The sequence below is a fragment of the Pteropus vampyrus genome, unplaced genomic scaffold (genome assembly GCF_000151845.1).
Source record: "Pteropus vampyrus isolate Shadow unplaced genomic scaffold, Pvam_2.0 Scaffold136, whole genome shotgun sequence".
NCBI lineage: Eukaryota > Metazoa > Chordata > Mammalia > Chiroptera > Pteropodidae > Pteropus > Pteropus vampyrus.
In genome coordinates, this window is record NW_011888917.1 from 3,883,998 (window position 1) to 3,904,230 (window position 20,233).

The 20,233-nt window shown below is 35.2% G+C and overlaps 1 protein-coding gene across 1 annotated transcript in view; it reads right to left on the minus strand.

The window, feature by feature from the left end:
* The window catches only part of KDM4C (lysine demethylase 4C), a 347,564-nt gene that overhangs the window by 103,785 nt on the left and 223,546 nt on the right, over nucleotides 1-20,233 (minus strand). The window contains exons 17-18 of the mRNA XM_023535104.1: nucleotides 4,576-4,631; nucleotides 2,019-2,127 (exon numbers count right to left, since the gene is read on the minus strand). Of these exons, the coding sequence (XP_023390872.1) occupies nucleotides 2,019-2,127; nucleotides 4,576-4,631 (165 nt within the window). The remainder of the gene's footprint in view (nucleotides 1-2,018; nucleotides 2,128-4,575; nucleotides 4,632-20,233) is intronic.

Sequence of the window (20,233 nt, forward strand, 5' to 3'; positions counted from 1 at the left end):
ATGAGTAAAGCGTTGTGGAAAAAAATAAGCTTTGCCATTTTCCCATGCTGCCCTTCCCTGCTGTTCCCTTAAAACCCCTCTGGGACTGGTGTGGATAACAATACATCATTAAGGAAACATTCCTGAACAACAGTTGCCAAGATATAAATCCTTAAAGGGAAGCATCAAGAGCAGTGACCACTCAATCTATGAGTAGTGAACACACAATGCAATATATAGATATGCCTTACTATTGAACTATACACCTGAAACATTGGATGCCATTAACCAGTATCACCATAATAAAATTTTTTTAAAAAAAGAAATACTATTAATTAAGAAATAGTGTTGGTGTTTGCAAAATAATACAGCAAAGGGAATATACTCAATAAATATGTATAGTGTCATGTGGGTATTAGATGAATTGGGGGATCACTTTGTAAATAATATAAATGTCTACTACACCTGAAACTAATATAATATTAAATGGAAACTGTAATTGAAAAATAAAAAAGAAAATAAAAAGAAATTTTAAAAAAAAAGCAGTGACCACTAATTCTGAGGAGCATTAAACCGGGTAATAGAAGTCATCTTTCAGGAGAGAGAACCAAAGGTGATTATTAAATGTAGTGTTTGAATTTTTGCAAATACTTATTACTTGTAAATCAGAAAAAAATTAAAATGTAAGATATTTGTTAGTATTTATCACACTGAACATTAAATTCTGTAACATTTGGTGAACTTGACATTTTTTTAAATATCCTGCCTAACAGTATTAATTCTAGCAAATGTTTTTTTGTTTATTTCTTATTGGTGTTTTAATTGGTGAGCAAGATGTAAGATTTCAAACTTTCCCATGGAAGTCCAGGAGCTGAAGAATTTTACTCTCTTCTGATAGTCACTGTGAGCTTTAAATGGCCCATTCATTTCCACATCATTCACAAAACTCCCCTTACGATATCCTGAGCATCCTGGTCCCACTACTCATTTCTGCCAACAGCAATCAACAGCTCCATAAAGAGTCACTATTTTTTAGCAGAGTGAAATTCTTGATACAGCTATAATGAGAAATAATGGTGTTCACTTTCTCTTCTATGAGAACGAAAGAAGATAGACTAGATTCTAAGAACCTATGACAAAAGTCCAGAAACAGTACGTCCAGCTCCCTTTCTCGGTGGGTAAGAGACTAGCAACAAAACAACTAACAGTCAGGTAGAGAGTTACAGCTGCAGTGCCTGAAACATTCTATAGTAGAAAGATCTCAAGTTAAGAATAACAAAAACTGAAGAAATTCTAGAGAATTAAGTCCACATGTAAGACATGCTCCAATATTTTAAGTTTACACAATTTAACTTTAGGGAAAATTGTCATTAAATATGAACTATAAGGGCCTAAGCAAATGGTCTGCTGGATCACAATTTAACAGAACTCCAAGGTTACTTCAATGTTGGGGACATTAAAGGTCTATCTTCTCAAAGAAAAATACACTTAACAAAGAGAATCAGTGGGAAGATTTTTATGAAAGTTTCTAAAACAGAAAGTAGGTCAGAAGATAATCAACCAGAGAGTTTGGCATCTATTCGTAAGTAAGAAAATCCCTTGGTAATAATAAAAGTTTTTGTATTTCTCTGCAACAATCTTCTTGGTGAAGAGATGATGAAATCAGGTTAGATGCATTTGGCTAAGTCAAGATTAAGAGAGAGAGAAATTAAACAAATTAAAAAGAGATAGTTGGACAGCTCAGATCCATTTCTAACAAAACTCACCAAATAGCCTACAGTTTGAAAATCCACCTTAATCCAGGAAATGTAGTATTCTTTTGTCTTATTTCAAAAAGAATTTGAGGAAGGTTATAAGCATATTTGCAATATAACAGAAAAAGAGTATGTTTACAGATAAGTCAACTTAGGCTAAAGTAAAAAAAGGACAGAAATGAAGCTAAGAGAAAAAATTATCTTGGGAATGTGTGTATTAATAGAAATATTCAGAATGTAAATTAACACTAATTTATGAGATAAAAAAGAAGCTTTGCCACTCACCAATTTTAACCTCTGTAAAGGTATTCTGCCTACATCTATCTGTGTCCTTTCTGGGACATTAGTGAATCGAACTTCTGGGACCGCGACGGCGCACATGACATGGGCCCACCTACAGGAAAGGAGACATTAAACATAAACAAATGTTCCCTAAACTTACATACCTTATACTTCAACCAGGCGATGCAATTCTTAATGGTGGAAAATACATAGATGAGAAAGAAAGCCAAACGCCTAAATCCATAACAAAAAGACTACTCTTTGAATTTTAAACCCATTAGATATCTGGATGCATTCAGTACCACACCTGCCCACCACTGTGATATGAAAAAGTAGGTGAAGACCAAGAACTCGATTCTATCAATACACATATAGTTTTCTACACGTGATCTGCAAAACACTGAAATACAGACCTGCTATTCCATTTGATGCTGAAATACAGACCTGCTATTCCATTCGATGCTTAATATACTTAAGCTAATTAATACGAGAAAAGATTAGTTCAATTAATAAAAGGTAAGAACTAGGTATAGCATATAATCTTTTTACATAACTATCATAAAGCAAACTAGAACAAATAGCAAAAGTTTTCTAGAAGAACTATACTGATTAAGTAAATTGTTTCTCATTGCAATCCTACTATAATCAAAGGAACCTAGACATAAAGAGAAATGAAATTTAGCTTGTTCCCTTGTTTCCTTTCAAATTCCGAACTACTCCAGAAAAAAATGACACTATCCTCATTAATACTATTAAGTTTCTCATAAATATTCAGCCCCAAATAAATAAAAGACTCTTGAGGTTTAAAAAGATCTTGAAACAATATCAAATCCACCAATCTATTTTCAAGTCAAAGAATATTTATTTCGCTCAAAGAATAAAAGACTGCATCCTGCCTTTAAAGGCCACAGGAAGAAAGGACAAGTGTCAACCCCATCAGGGCATTCTTTCATATCTAAATGAATACTACAGTTCTTTAGCGAAAACTACTCCTTTTTGTCCTAGCCCAAGAATAGGAATAGAAGTTCTTACCATTTGTCTTTATAGGAACCACCTAAAATTATCTCACAGTCTGCATGACCTGTGCAACATCCTAGAATTAGTCAATATTTTTTAGTATAGTGCTAATCTCATGAACTAAGACTATGGAAGATGAGGATCCAAAATTAAGCAAAAATAGTTTCTTAAACTAAACTTTATCAACACCGGAATGATAAATGCCTTTACTCTTACTTATAAGCAATCAGAAACATGCACGTGCACACAATTACACAAATTCCATCATTACATTACACCCAGGGTCCCAAGTCCAGTGCCCGTGGGGCCAGACAGAATGTGAAAAAAGAAACGTGTAAAGAAGGAAATGTAAACTAGTAAACCATGGTAACCCGGGGAGCGCATGCCCATTTAGGCCAGGTTCTCATCGCACCTTGTTATTGTCATATTGTTACTGAGATGCACAATCGTTTTTCAAGTAAAGATGAAAATCTGGATTAAAAAAAAAATCTCTCAACCTTTAAAATGTGGATCTAATTTATAAAATGTGTGTTGATCAAATAAAAACATATCTTGGGGGCTGAATTTGGCGCTCAAGTGCCACTTAATACCTCGGCCTAAACCATTTCTACATGTTTCCAGTTCCAAAGGAGCCTATAAACTGTTTTGGCTCCATTTTAAATATTAAAATTAGGTCATGAAAATAAAATTCACATAAAAATATATTTCAACAATTGCTATAAAAACCAGATTACTTTTCTTTTATGTTCGCTTATGACTTTCTTTCAAGATTCCTCATATTCTCCAACTGTCCCTTTTAAATTTTAAAATCAACATTTTCTCCCTGTTTTCTATTTTAGTACATACCACTTTCTTGTTAATTTGCTGGTGTTAAAGTAAATGATTTTGTTTTAGTGTTATGACCATAATTGATCTTATTTATCTGAAGATAACGGACTTCACTGTTTTCAGGCACACCCTGGTTTTATTAGACTAATAGGGTTCAGCATATTAAACACTAAAATTCCAATGGAACCTACATCATATGGGCTGCCTTCATTTGAAAAAACTGTTAGTAAAAGAAGGGTTACTCTTGATGGTGTCAAAGACAGAACAGAGCAAGACTTAGAATACTTCTGTTCAGCAGAGGTCAATGTGGTATCAGAAACCAAGAGTCCCCAACCTCTGGGCCATGGACCAGTACCAGTCCTTCTCCTGTTAGGAACTGGGCCGCACAGCAGGAGAAGAGCAGTGGGGGAGCGAGCAAAGCATCATATGTATTTGCAGCCGCTCCCCAGAGCGAGCATCACCACCTCAGCTTCACTTCAGATCATCAGAATTTAGATTCTCATGGGAGCACTGGTCCCTGGTGTCAAAAAGGTTGGGGACCGCTGTCAGTAACCGTCTCTGAAGACATGCCCAGAATCCCAACATCAAATCTGGATAGCACAAGCCCTGGAACAATGCGTACAATAACAAGAGGTAAAGCAAACAGCCACCCAGAGGTTGAACCATTCTAGAGAGAAGAAAACAATGAAATTCAACACATTAATGCATTACTTACTTATTGTTTTTCGTTTCCTTAAGAGCACCTCCTCTCAAATTGCAGAGACAGCACTCCTAGGGGAGGAAAAATATCACACACAATTATCAGACCCATATAATAACAGCCATTTACCGTTTATCTGAATATTCCTGTAAATTCTGATTTTTTATTTTAAAATTGAAACTATCAAGAACTTTATGAAGGCCTATCTCTGAGCAGTTTGAGAAAGGAAAGGAAAAAGAAAGGGAAGGTGAGGGTACACCCAAGAAATGTTTTTGAGAGATATATATCTCCTAGAGGAAACCAACATTATCCTGGTATCGTGTTCAACTGTCATCTTTGGAGGAAAGCTGTGACACACAGAACTTGGCAGCCTAGAGAGGTATGAACTAGAATTCTAGTACAGAAAATACGACTGGGTTCTCTTGTGCTCTGGGAATCCACTCATGTGTACAAGATGGCTAAAAAGTAGAAAACTGACAGACTTTGTTCAGATATAAGGATAAGCAGGAAGCTCTTTTAAAAGATGTGGATAGAGACGTGAACAGGATCTAGTGCAGAAATTACAGTGTTTAAGGAGCACGAAAGGTATGCTTGTTTAAGAAAGCTGAGGATCAACTAGAGATCACAAAAAATATCATTTGAGTCTTTCTGTGGGCAAATGGTGTTGGAAAATTGTTCTGATAAACCAAGGCTATCCAGTCCCAGAAAACAATGCCATAAAATGTTTTTCTTTATTCTCCCCACATAAGTTTATATTTCTGGCACTTTTATGTGTCTTAGATTGGCATAGACTTTTTCACTTCAAGATGACTCCCCTTACTACAAATACAGACTTTAATCATCATTTCTCACTATAATCCCATGAAAATGACCATGAGAAAACAAGGCCAAAAAGCAATGCAATGTCTTTTGTTGACCTAGAACTTTTTATTAAATACTTAAGAAGTAATTTTTTTTATTTTCAACTTCAACCTTGTCCTCCCAATTTAATAGATTTTAAAAAAATAGTTATAGGCTATTTTGGGGTTTTCCCCCTTAAGTTGTATATATAAAACTTCTTTATCTGTTCTCCAAGGTGATCTCCCTTAAGTAAGTCTTAGTTTTGCCTAGCTTAACAGGGAATCCATCTAACGTATCAACTATTACTAATGGAGAATCGAATTCCACAGCTTTTATTTTTCTGAGAACAGTAACAAATAACTGAAGAGAATGAACATATCTGTATAACTCCTAAAAGGAAACAAACAAGGTAAATAACCAGAGCTATTCAATGGTTTTATGTGTCTAGAAAGTCTCTGCACATCTATTTGAAAATTCCTAAGTGATTATAAATGGTTCAGAGTAGCAAAAGCTGCCCTGTATATACACATTTAAATCAATAATAAATCCAGGTCAAGGAGATAACTTGATGGAGAATGTTCTCTATCCACACCACAAAGCCATATTCTAGAGGCCTTTAAAATAACTCGTTTTGATGAAGCATAGAATGAAAGATTTTCGGAATCCAAATAGTGAAAAAGAAAATTGCAATAATTCAAACTATTCAATAATATTCAAATTATTCAATAATAATTTCATTAAAAATTACCGATTTTTAGTATTTTTTCAGTAATTTAACATACCTCTATGGAGGCGATGAAAATGAAAACAAAACATTAAGTCAAAATTGTATATAAAAAGATGTCAGTATCAAAGTGGGAATGCAGCAAAAGAAAGTTGTGAACTGTGAGGAGCCCAGACACTAAAAGAATTAGATGTCTGATTAATGAAACTAGTAGTGAGAAGACGCCTAAAGGGACAAGTTAGCAGAGTTAAACATGGCAAAGCAGCATGGAAGCTGCTTTAAAGCACCGATTAGGATCATTAAAAGGTACACATGTTGCAGAGTACTACCACAACAGGAGAAAAAAGTCCTCTACACTGGATTTGAGAGTTAAGATTTTAAGTGGAGCTGCGAAGACTCCCACCTACCACAGTATGAAACTTGTTCTTTCTAACATCACCAATGACATCCATGTCACCAAATCTAACGGATAATTTCAAGTCCTTGGTTCACTTGACCTCTTAGCAGCATTTGACATTGTCGACCATGCCTGAAACAGCTTCTGCCTGTGGTTTCTGTGATCCAACACTCTCCTCATTGTTCTACTCTATCTCTAGTTGATCCTCAGCTTCCTTTAACAGGCTTCTCTTTCACGCTCCTTAAACGCTGTAATTTCTATCATAAACCCTATTCACTTCTCCATTCACGCGTGCTTGCTGGGCATCTGATCTACTACCCTGATTTTCAAAAGGCCAATGACTCAAACGTTTACCTCCTAGGATGTCTGACAGACAGCTCTACAGGCATCTCAAACACATGTGAAAAACTGAATTCACATCTTCTTCCCCAGCCTGTATTTCTTCACTATTTCCCATAAGTATTATCAACCACTCATTCTAGCTCATGCTAGAAAACATAATTTTCCCTTCATGTTAAATCCAGTCAATTAAGTTCTGTCAATTCCACCTCCAAATTCAACCTCTTCTCTCCATCCTAGCTGATATGGCCAGCATCCTTCACCAAATCTGAACTACTGCAAATGCCACCCCACAGTCAACGTAGAACCAACCAGAGTGGGTTTTAATGCTTCACAGTATTTACTGTGGCCTAGATCATCAGGCTTTAACCTTGTCGCCCTTCACTTTGCAGACTCTCCATGCTTAGACACCCCAGGGACCTACCATGAGGTTGTCTCTGCCCGCAAACACATCAGACACGCTGAGCTCCATTCTTCATTAATTAAACTGAGCAAATCCCTGACATCACAGCCTAAATGTTGACTCCTCAGAGAAGGCTTTCCTAATCCCCTGGCTTAGTTATTTCTCTCTCATTACTCTTCTTAATTATTTGCTGAATTCCTTCTGCTGTCCTCACTATACTGTAAGCTCGATGAGTGCTATGAGAATATCTGTCAGGTTACTCTTTCTATATTATGATACCCAATAGAGAGAACACCTTCCACAGGAATTTGTAAAATGAATGAGAAAATATGGCAAAATAGGGCAGAGAAAAAAATCTTACCAAAGGATTAAAAAATTGCCAAGACCATTTTTATATACTGGGACACTCAGGAAAGGAAGCTGCAGGCTCCAGTGACTTAACATGGAGTTAAAAAACAATGATTTGACATGGAGTTATTCTTGCCACTATTTACCTGAGAAATCATATTTGTTAGTAAAAGACAAAAATGTTCATGGCCAGGTAAACATATTTATGTGACTTACATAATATTATATTATATCATGGATTCTGTTCAGCTCACTCAATTTTGAAAAATTAAGTAGAAAAGAAAAAAAATCATGTCCAGTTATGTCACTTTTTTTTGAATCACCATCCCTCATATGGGTCATACCAGCTGATCTGATAGAAAACACAAAGATGTCAACCTGTCAATTCATTCATTTGTAAACAATTTGACTAAATGCCTGTGTTCATAGTACAGTAGAAGGCAATATCAGGAAATATAATTTCAAGCCTTTTCTCCTTTGTTTAAATAGTACTTTATTTTTCTTCTTTGTTTAAATAGTACTTTATTAGCAGAGAACAAAATTGATAATTCTAAAATTTAATAGGTTAACCCTTACTTGAAAAGCAGCCCGAGTTTTCTTAAGAATCTATGCAATGCCTGACACATATAAAGGTTGGCACCTTCCAAATATACTAATTGTACTAGTTTGTCGCTCATCTTTAAATTCACTGAAAAACTGAGAAAGTATGAGGTGATAAGAGTATCCTTCAAGGCAACTGATTCATTAAATTGGTTGTCAATAATAAAAATTCTTCTATCAGAAGAACAGATACTATATTAAAGGCATAATCCATTCCAGATACTATGCCAAAAGCATCATATATTTTACTTCCCTTCCTGAACACAAACTTAAGTAATTAACATCCCACTTCATAGATGGGGAAACTAAGATTCAAGAGCTTAATTTGCCAAAAATCATCTAATCCAGTGGTCACCAAACTTTTCTGTAAATTGCCGAGTATTTACTAATTTAGGCTTTGCACAACTACAGAGTGGTTGCAACTAATCAACTCTGACATTGTAGGACAATATGTAAATAAATGGTTGAGGCTGTATTCCAATAATAATGTTATTTACAAAAATAGTCAGTGAGCTGACTTACAGACTGTAGTTTTCCAACCCCTAACCAACCAGCAAAGTAAGCAACTGGGGTTCCAGCTCAGGTATGGCTGACCACATGTCCATGCTCCTTTTCCCAAGCATCCTGTGCCTCTAGGTACAAGGTGAGACACAAGATATCAAAGTACAGTGCCAAAATAAACAGGAGACTGTGCCTGCTCTAGGATGCTCACAATTGAGAAGGGGAGAAGACCTGTTTGTGCTTAACCATAGTGTGAAGAAGATAATGATAAAGGGTATAACCAAGTCCCTATTTCTTCATTTCAATAAATAAATAAGAATTCATTTTTAAAATTAATCCCCTCAAAAGAACCCAAATCATAAAAAAATTGTGTTACCAAGCAGCATATATTATATAACAATCTGCATTCCCATTTATTTCCTTAATCTAGCTAATAAAACTCATTGGTATGAGATCATTAAATTTCCACTTCATCCTTCAAAAAATGAAACCATTTCAGGCAAAAGGAGCATTTTAGTCAATCTGTGCAATCTAACCTCAGGCAAAATGAATCCAATTTAACTGAGAGGATGAACCGTAAAACTAGAGAGCCAAGCTATATTATGGTATTTAACAAAGTGCAGATGGCCAGGGTTCAAATCACGGTTGTGCCATTTACTAGTGGTATGACCTTGGGCCAGTTCTTCACCCTCTGTGCCTCAGATATCTTACCTGTAAAAGGGGAAACAATACTATTTCCTTAAATTTGTTAATAAATGTAAAACATTTCATAAATATAAGAACAGTGGTTAAATATGTGAAAGTTTAATTGTGGCTCTAGACAACTTACATATAAGAGGGCCAGTAGATAGTCTGGGTATAGTGGTTCAGGAGGTGATAATGGAGAAAATAATGGAGGAAATGGGGCCTATGTAAGTAAATCTTGTGCCTCACATTCTCAGAGCTATTATGTTACTAACCTGTTACTAAACTCAGTTCAAGGCTGAGATATAAACATCCTGGAACAACAAATGCTGCATGGACATATATAGACTTTACTTCCTCCTAGTAGTTTTTGCCTCCTTCATTTACATATTAGAAACTAATGAATCCCTGTTAACTTTACCAGAATCTTCCATTTGCATGGAGGACCAAAATAGGAACCACACTTATAAATTTTGCCTCTATAATAACCTGCCTTTCTTCGTTCTCTTTGGAGCACAGTTTAGGTTGCTACCTGAATTTGTGCCTCCAAGGTTGCAACCCCTTTTGTTCAAATAAATTCCTTTTGTTCTTTATTACAGCCTGAACCTCTTCTTTGGTTGACAAAGTCAAGACATGGCTAAATACAAATCACACTGACTTCACTCCTACTCTAGAAACCTGACAGATGAAGGGGCATGCCCTTTCTGGAAATAATAGTATTAACTTCATTTGCTACAGACAAAATGTCCAGCACACAAAATGTCCAAGGTACACTAAAAAGCAAGAAAATATGATTTATGATCAAGAAAGGAAATAAAAAAATCAGATACAAAGATGGACTAGATATTGGAATAATCAGGAGTTTTAAATTAGTACATTCAAAGTGTTAAAGGACCTAATGAGAAAGACAGACAACATACATGAAGAGATAGGAAAACTTTAGCAAAGTCATGGAAACTATTTAGAAAACAAATTAAAATAGTAGAAATTTAAAAAATGACATTATAAATGGTGTATTCATTAGACAGATTTCAAAGGAGACTGGAATTGGCAGAGTAAAAGTTCAATGGCTTTAATAGAGATCTAAAGGAAAATAATGGCCTATTCAGTTTATATATAATTGGAGTCCAAGAAGGAGAAGACAGAATGGGTGAGAATATTTGAAGAGATAATGACAGAGAACTTTCCAAAATAATAAAAAGACATCAACCCACAAATCTAAGATGCCCAGCAAACCTCAAGCAGATAAATACAAAGAAAACACACCTAAATACATAGTCAGAATTCTGAAAACCAAATATAATAAACATATTTTAAAAGCAGAGAAAAAAGGTATATTCAGTAAACAACTAGATGAATTACACCAGAAATCTAATGAGAAACAGTAGAGGCAAATGGCAACGGAATAATATCTATAAAATACTGAAGGAAAAAAGCTGGCAACCTGGAATTCTACTTCTAGGGAAAATATCCTTTAAAAATGAAGATAAAATAAAAATAAAAACAACCAACCTCACAGACAAAAAAATCAACAAGAATTTGTCTCCAAGAGATCCATGCTATAACAAATGACCAAAAAAAACAACCAAAAAAAAAAAAAAAAAAAACCCCATTACTTCCAAATGAAGAAAAATTATACCAGCTTGAACCATGGCAGGAAGGAATGAAGAACACTGAAAAGGGTAAATATGTAGGTAACAGAAAATAAATTTTTAGTATATTCAAAATACATATGCATGAGAGAGATTGAGAGAGACAAAGAGAGCAACAGAGAGAGACTGTAAGTTTCATTACAAGACTTGACTGCTTCGAACAAAAATGACAATACTGTGGAATATACTGTATACAGAAATAAAATGTAAGCTCAGACCACAAAGGGAAGGGGCGTTAATAAAATTACACTGTGAGTTTCTTACATTTTTCATGAAGTAGGACGGCATTATTGGAAGATGAATTGCGATAATTTAAAAGTAAAAATTGTAATTTTCAGCAACTACCTATAACAAACACCTCAAGAAATTCCCAAATAGTGTTTTAAAGAATACAGGCTCACAATCAAAACTCAAAAAACAGACAAGAAAATGTGGGTTCCAGAAGCAGAAAAAACAAATGGTAGAATTAAATGTAAAATAAGCATTTTAATATGTCTAAAAATTAAATGTGGGTATTAAGAATGCAAGTAAGAGACTATAAATAAATGACAAATCTTATTTTTTTTTAAATGATATAGAAATTCTCTAACAAAAACATTGGAATTAAAAACTTATGGTATATGTTAAATAGCAGACTACGCTTAGGTAGAAGAGATAATTAGAAAAGAGAAAGAGCTGAATAAATAACCAAAAATTAATACCACAAATTCTTCAATAATGAATTCAGCTGAATGGGGAGAGAGGGAAGGAGGGAGAGAAAGAAGCATGCACATACACACACTCACACTATAGTTCACAAAAATTCCAAGTGATTTACAGATCTAACCTCCAAAACAAAGGAGAACTATAACGGTATTAAATTTTAGACAAATATATCGAGTTTGGGATAAATATGACTTCTTTTTAAATACGTAACATTTAAAAAACACAAGGCATATTGAAAAGATTAATATATTTCGACTATATCAAAATTTTAAAATTCTAATGAATAAAATACTATATAAATTAACACAAAATAATAAAAAAGAATATATTTCCCAAACACTTTTTTAAATATCACCCTTATGAAAAATAGGCAAAAAGATTAAAAAATTCTTCATTGTCAATAAACACATGGAAGATACCTAACTTCAAGAATGAACGAAATAAAAAAAATAATGGTATATAACTTCAGATTTTAAATCAGAAAATAAATAGTTCTGTGGTATGTGAGTTGTTATGGTAGTTTTGGACAGGGATTTGGCATTATCAATCAAAATTTTAAATGCACATAAATTATGACTCAGCAATTCAATTTCTTTGACTCCACCTTAGATAAATGTTTATATCTATGTAGAAGGTGTACAACAACTATCATTTCATTTCTGTTTACAATAGAGAAAACAGTTCCTTCTGGGAGGAACTGGAATTATCAGTTGCTTAGCTTTTATTTGTAATATCTGAATTTTTCAATAAGAAGAGATTCAAGCTTTAAATTTAAAACAGTAATGAAAAAGATATGGTAAATTCATTAATAGTGAGTTACTATTACACAATACAAGATTAAGAAAACATTTTGGCATATTAAATAAACTGATACCATTCAGGTCCCCGAAGTATAGCAATATATAATGTCAGTTTATGCATGGAAAAGACCTGAAAGGTCAATTGACAAAACAGTATCGGTAGTTTTCTGTAAAAAAATGAGATTTGAGAATCTCAGTGTTGGGAATGGGAGACTTTCCTAACAATATTCAATAGTATTCTATTTTTTCAATGCCATAGATAAAAAAAGAAATTAAAACTTTTTTCCATTAAATATGTGTAATTTAAAATTAATATAACTGTGAAGGTTTATCCTATTTTTTTCTATTTTTTTACTTAATGAAAAATTTAAATGGACATTTATGATTTCTTCTAGTTTTTCAGTGCACCGAAACTTCTTTCCAATCTAACCTATGGAGACACCAAAATTATTCAGGCTTACAGAACGAAGTAAATAAATAAAATTAAACAATCAGTGCTCATTACCAGCCTTGTTTTATCTTATGTTTAATGAGCATGCCTTTCCAGGAACAATAACATGCAGTATAAAATATACTCACTATTATAAAGATTTAGATATATTGCTAGTCAACCAATGTTTCCTGAAACAAAACAAAAATGTACTGAAATGACTGTTACAACATGATTACTCTATAAGGCAGCTGTTATTCCTCTCTCTCAATTACAGCATTAAAAGAACCATTTTGTTGTATCCTCTTTCCTCCCTCCACCCCAGCGCAGCTAAAAGTTGAATGAAAAAGTATAAATTCAGAACATATTCTGGACACTGTACCTTTCCTGCTTGGGTCCCTTTCCCTCACCTAATACCATTCACACAAACAAGTATTTTTTAAACTTTGGTTTCATAAAAAATCACCACTGAGATGAACAGCTAGTACACCAATTTACAACATGGAATGATTTCTTCATGGCTCAGTTATTAAACCATGAAAAAGAATGTTTATAATCAAAGTGCTGACACAACATTAACAACAATGGTGAGAAGGACATTGTTATAATACAGCTATCACAGTTGTTCATTATTTGTACTAGAGGGAAATCATGTTCCAATGGCTCTTCTAGAAAACATCAATTAAAGAAATGCCAATAACTAACATTCTCAAGTTGCCTCGTAAGAAGCCCTCATTTTAGCTGACATATCCATAAGTGACACTAAAGCCAATTTTTAGTGCCATAGAAAAATTATGAGATTGAAGTACCTCCCCACACTCTTATTTAACTGACATGTTCATAACAGAAATGCAAAACTGTAAAATAGGGTTGTCTGAGCTAGGAAAACAAAGAGTAATTAATCACATTAACAGAAAACTAGCCTACGAAATGCTGAGCAACAAAACATGGAAGAACCATATCTAGAGAATGTGGCTCATTTGTCAAGGTTGGAGAGAGGGCAGGATCTCACATCAGGACAGAGCTGGCATGAATTCTGAGTGATTAAGAAATTGAATGACAGGTTTCCTGCAGTTATCTTCTGAATGGAAATTCAACAGGGTCCAACGAATTTGACACTAGCAAGTGAGCTCTCTAATTTAGATGCCCACATCTAATTTGTATTATAATTGAAAACATACATTCATCCAACAAATATTGGCTAATCACCTTGCTCTAGACACTGGGCAACATCAGTGAATGATAAAGAATCTACCCTCAATGAAGATACATTCTGGTTGGGACAGCAAACAAACTAAATCAGTAGATTAATGAGATGGTAGAGGATGGTAAGCACTATGGGAAAGGACAAGGGAGTTATCTAGGGAAAGGTGATGCTGGCAGCTCCTGGCAGTCAGAAAGTAAGTGGTAAAATATCTAACAAGGCTTCACAGACCATGAAAAAAGGCAACGACTTTATTCTGAGATGGGAAGGCACTGTAAGGGTTGAGCACAGCAAGGACATAATCTGACTAACATTTAGACTGATCATTCCAAATGCTGTGTTGAAAGCAGAGGATAGAGATTCAAGGGCAGAAGTGAGAAGAGAAGTTAGGAGGTTACTGCCTTAATCTTGGAAAGAGGTAATAAGTAGATTCATTTTAGAAGTCGACAAGACACTACTGTCAGATGGGCATGGGATATGAGAAAAAGAAAAGCATCAAATCTAACTCTAAAATTTTTGGCGTTGGCAGCTGGAAGATCTGGAAGTAAGGAAGCCTGCAGGAGAAGAAGATATGGAATTCAGTTTGGAAAAGGGTAAATTTGAGATTCATGCTGCTCAGCAAGGTGGCCATATAGATATGCACCTCAGGGAAGATGCTGAGCTAGACAGAGAAAAGTACAAGCCATCAATGAATAGACGCCGTGTAAAACCATTAAAGCTATATAAGACAGGATGAGATTACCAAATGGGTGTAGAGAAGAGACCTATATAATAAAGTCTGGGGAGTGAAAGGAAGTAGCCAGTAAAGAAGGAGTTGGAAAGCAGAAGAGTGAGAAATCCTTGAAGCAAAGTGAAAACGATGCTTCCAACAGGAGGCGGTAATCAACTTTATCATGCTGATGAAACAGAGTGTGGGAGCTGGTGGAGAAAAACGGTCAAAAGAGGTTTTTTTGTTTATTTGAAAATGGAAGAAATAACAGCTTGGGTAGATGGTAATGAGAATCATCTAGAGAGGGGAACATTGGTGACGTGGGAAAAAGAGATTACTTCCTGGAACTATGATCCTGTATGTAAGAGAGGAGATGGCCTTAGGTAGGAACAAAGATATTATACATGTGATGGATGTGGAAACTCGCAGATCTCTAGTGATGGTTTCCCATTTCTTAATGAAATATGATGTGAGTTCATGAGGTGAGAGTGGGGATGGGGGAGGAGACAGGGAAGCTTCAGATGACTGAAGGTATGAAACAGTCAACCAGGAGAGTGGGAGAGTGAATGGATGATGGGAACGCAGTATGAATTACTGGCACCACTGAGGACTCACCTACAGTTACAAATTGAAAGCAAGAGCAATCTGCATATTGGATGTTTCTACACACCACATTTAGCTACAGGGTGCAGGGACATAGTATACATAGTTGGATTTACCAGGGTCGAGTTTCACCAGGGGAGAACAGCAAAGCTGAGAGTGAATTCAAGGAAATGTAGTAGCTGAAAACAAAAGTTAAGGACAAGAGGGGAAGAAGAGACTGAAATGGTGGGAGCATTACTGAATCATACGTCATGGTGAAGTTAAAGGATTGCTGGAGGCTGTGGGATAGGAAGACAGAAAAAGGTCGTCAGAAAAAAAATGCCTTAAATTGAGATGGCACTGAAAATGCAACAAGCCCAGTGGAAAACTAATCACCCTTTCAAAAGGCTGTTTTTCTACTGAATATTGCATTAGTTCTCTATTACTGCAATAATAAATCACCTCAAACTTAATGGCTTTAAACAACACAAATGTAAATAGCTCAATGGGCCAAAAGTTCAAAATGGGTCTCATTGGGCTAAAATCAAGGTGTCAGCGGGGTCATTCCTTTCTGGAGGTTCTCAGGGAGAACCCACTTCTTTGCCCTCTCCAGCTTTTTCAAGGCCGCCACGTCTTGGCTAATGGCCCTGTTCCTCCATTTTCAAAGCCACAATAGCAGGTCAAGTATCACATCACTCATACCTCCTTTTCTGCCTACCTCTTCCACATTTAAGAACTCTGTGACTGCACTGAGTACACCCAGGTAACCAAAATAATCTCCCACTCATAAATTCAGCTGATTAGCAACCTGAATGCCATCTGCTACCATAATTCCCTTATTCATGCAACATAACATACTCACAGGTTCCAGGGATTATGAAGTGGACATCTGGCAGAAGGGGGTACTCTTACTAAATTTTAATTATTTAAATATCATCATACAACCATTTATATGAAGGAAGATAACAGAAGAATAGAAAGTCATAGAAAGTATTTGTATCAAATTGGATTTTTCCCCCTGGATGTATCTTTCTAATGGCATTGCTTAAACCCATATAAAAATTAATTTGAGGTTTGCAGAGAACTTGTCTGGTAGCAAGCCAGGCACATGCTTAATGGCAAGAAAAAGCACCTCTGTGAAGACTGGTCAGAGGTAATCTACACAGAACTTACTGTATTTACATAATAGTATTTCCAGGATCCTGAGCAAAGTACTTCAAGTTGAACGCACATCTCACTTTGTTAAAATTGTACAACATTCAACTTTCAAATAAAAACTCATCTGGTTTATTCTTTCTTCCCAGCATGACCTTCAATAACACATAACAAAGTATATGATTTCTTCATCCTGCCAGTGGACCACTTTTGCCATTCATGAGAGACATCTGCACTATACTTTTCCACGCTCCATTCTTCCTAGAGAATCTCTTTCTTCACTGCTAAGGAGCTATGCCTTGTAGCCCAGTGACCTTCAGGCACGCACATCCTGGTGTATAGTTCAGTATGTTATGCTCCCAAAATGTCAGTCATTATTCTTCCTGACTTTACTTGTGCTCTCTGGTTGAAGTACTTAAGATTAATGAGGCATTTGTTCTCAATCAAGAAGCTATTTATGAATATAGTTTCACTTACAATAAGCTTTGTAGACTTTTCTTTCTTTCTTTCCATTGCCAAAAGGGTTGGGGTGGGGGAGATGATGTTTCTTGAGCAAAAGGGAGAAGAACAGAAAAAAAATGACTTGTGATTTTTTAGCCTGGAAGCAGTTCCCTAACAGAAAGGCCTCAACATCATAGCTATGCTCTCAGGATAATTAATATCTTCAAACGTACTGTTCTGTTTGGTTAAAGTAAAATAATTATTACTATCCTGGCCATCTTGAGCCAAGGTTTAAGTCTGCAGCTGTGCAGAATAATCTGCCTCCTCAGGAGGCAAGAGGTAATTCTGAACTCAAATGCATTATTTCAAATGGGAGAAAGTGGTCCCAGCTAGGGGCTTACAGGACACCTCAATGGAGAGAAGCAATGGCGTCCACAACCTCATGGCTACAGCCACAGCCCACCTGTGAATGCCCTGTCTTTAACAAGAATGGAGCCTTTCTTTTTTCTACTAGTTTTACTATGTATGAGGATCAAAGTCAGCCTCTCATCACTAGGGCTTGACAGTATTCCATGGAATTAAAAAAAAAAAAAAAAAAACAGCATAAAACACATCACAGGAGAGGCTGTGCCACCATAACTTCTCAAGGCCATAAGCCAATTTGATCTAAAAATTAATGGCTCTTATCTACAAAGCCACTTCAGAGATCTTTGTAAAAGAAAAATGTCAATGCTGTTGTCAGTTGGGAAATTGGATTCAGAAGATTACCCAGTTCTGGGTACCATCTTCTAGGCAGAAACTAGAGTACATATGAATAAAGCTAATTATTCCAAATTAAGTAGATAACCAATTACACTACAAATTAGTACTGGCTTCATTTTCAATGTTAACTAACAAAAATCATTCAAAAATGTTGTTCAGAATTATGCCAGTTGTTTGGCCTTCTTCCCACTCTAAAAATAAATAACTGAAGGAAAAGGAGAAAACAGTCTGGGCCTGGGAATTTGGATGCCTGAGTAGGGCCATGAATCCGAGCTTTCTTACCATATAATGGAGTGATCTGAGAAAAGGACTTACTCTCTCAAACACCACCTTCCTTATCTGTAAAATGAGATTTCTAAAATAAAGAATTCTTTAGTCTTTGTCAGTATTAAATTTTATGGAAATTAGGAAAATTATAATCCTGCTCCTGATATTAGTTTATATTTAAATCAATGATTATTCTGTTTGTGGGTCAAAAGTTAAAAAATGAAATTTTACTCTTTTTGTAACAGAAGACCTCCAAGAGCCAAATGACTGGCAATTTCTAACATCTATTATCGATACCATTATTTTTATTTGGGGAGTTGGAGAGGAGATAAAAGGGTTGTATTACGGAGGAAGGGTAACATAATCCTCAACCATACAAATTTTCTTTAATAATCTCTATCCTATGAGAACTCCTCATTTGGAGAGAGAGATGAAAAACCAATGTCTTTAGATTCAACTGAGTGTAGCTAGGGTTGCCTCATATCAGATGCATCTCCATAAAACCCAGCCTCAATGCAATGTGGGAGTCAAAGACTCTCCCAAACAGATTACCTTCTTCCATTATTAGGTAGAATAAATAGAGAGTTATAGAGGTGGTTGGGGCTCTGTAGTTCCCAAAAATGTCAAGCGTTGCTAACTTTCCGAGAAGTTAATCCTATTTACCCAAGACTTAAAAATTGAGAGTTAAGACTAAGGTACACTCCAAAGAGCACGAATTCAGATAAATATGTTTCAACAAATAACTTAGCCCACAAGCTTTAGCAATCCTGGGGGGTGGGTTTTGTAAAGTCCACTACCACAGGTACTTCTAGAATTTAACTTCATGACTATGATTTATGCAAAGAAAAGATTTCACTTTCTTTCAGAAGCCAAATAAAATAGCTATGTGCGGCCTTGAAAGGATGAATGGCAACCATTATCCAAGCTGTAGATGCCATTTATTTACAATCAAACAGCAAAAAATGGATAAGTAAATAGACACCAAAGTGCTTGTTTTTAATCATCACAATTGCATATTCCACTCTAAGAAGAAAGAAAATGTTAATTCCAAATGATCGTCGAAGTAAAACTTGTTTGTATCTACTTGTTACTCTATTTTTAAAAACAAATAAGTAAAATAAACAGCACAATTAATAAATGTATGGCCAAGGTGAAAGCCTATTTCTTGCCTGGGTTTTGATTTCTTAAAACCATTTGGGGAAAAAAACTAGATACACACACACACACACACACACACACACACACACACGTATATATGTGTATACACACACACACATAACTTTATTATTCTACAAAGTACAATAAATGTTCTTCTAAAGACAATAAATGCGCAGTTACCTAGTTTATGCATTTCATTAGACAGAATAAAAATACTTGCCTATAAAGTGTTTTTTCAAATTTTTCATTACAAAATCTACTTTTTCATAGCATGCCAATATTCATCCAATATTATAATATACAATTGGGTTTTTTTTTTTTACACTGTATTACTCTTAAATGAAAATATTCAAATGAATTCTCCTGAATTAACTGGAATGGGATATATTGAAACAAAAAGGACTTTAGAGGATAATGCCTATTGCTATGCATTCCCAAACAGCAGGTAGATATAGTTATAGTAAGCCCCTGAGGTCATTGCTTTTTTTTTTAAAAGTTTCCTTTAGCTCATAAAAACTGCATTGATCTGACCAATAATTACCAGTGTCACTTCTAGTCCTATACTTTTCTGTTATTCATTATCTCTGACGAGGTTAAGAAGAACATAAATAAATTTAATTTTCTTGAAGGTCCCCAATTCTTAAGGAAAACTAATTAAAGCAAAATGGAAATACAAAGCAACAGAGAATCAAGGGATTTTAGGGCCAGAAGAGACCTTAGATATACATCTCTAGTTGAAACTTCTCATTATGTTGCTTTTAAATCTTCCTTTAATTTAGATTTCGTTTAGATTTCAGGTCTGCGAGCTACTGTGTGTACCCTGTCCATCCCCCCCAAAATTAATTAAGGTAATAAAAAAGATCCCTAGTAAGACACAGCACAATGGCATTTTTCTTTGGAATTTTTCATACTAACAATGAAAAATTACAACTGGCAACTCAAGACTTATCAAAGTCATAAATCTGAGTATGA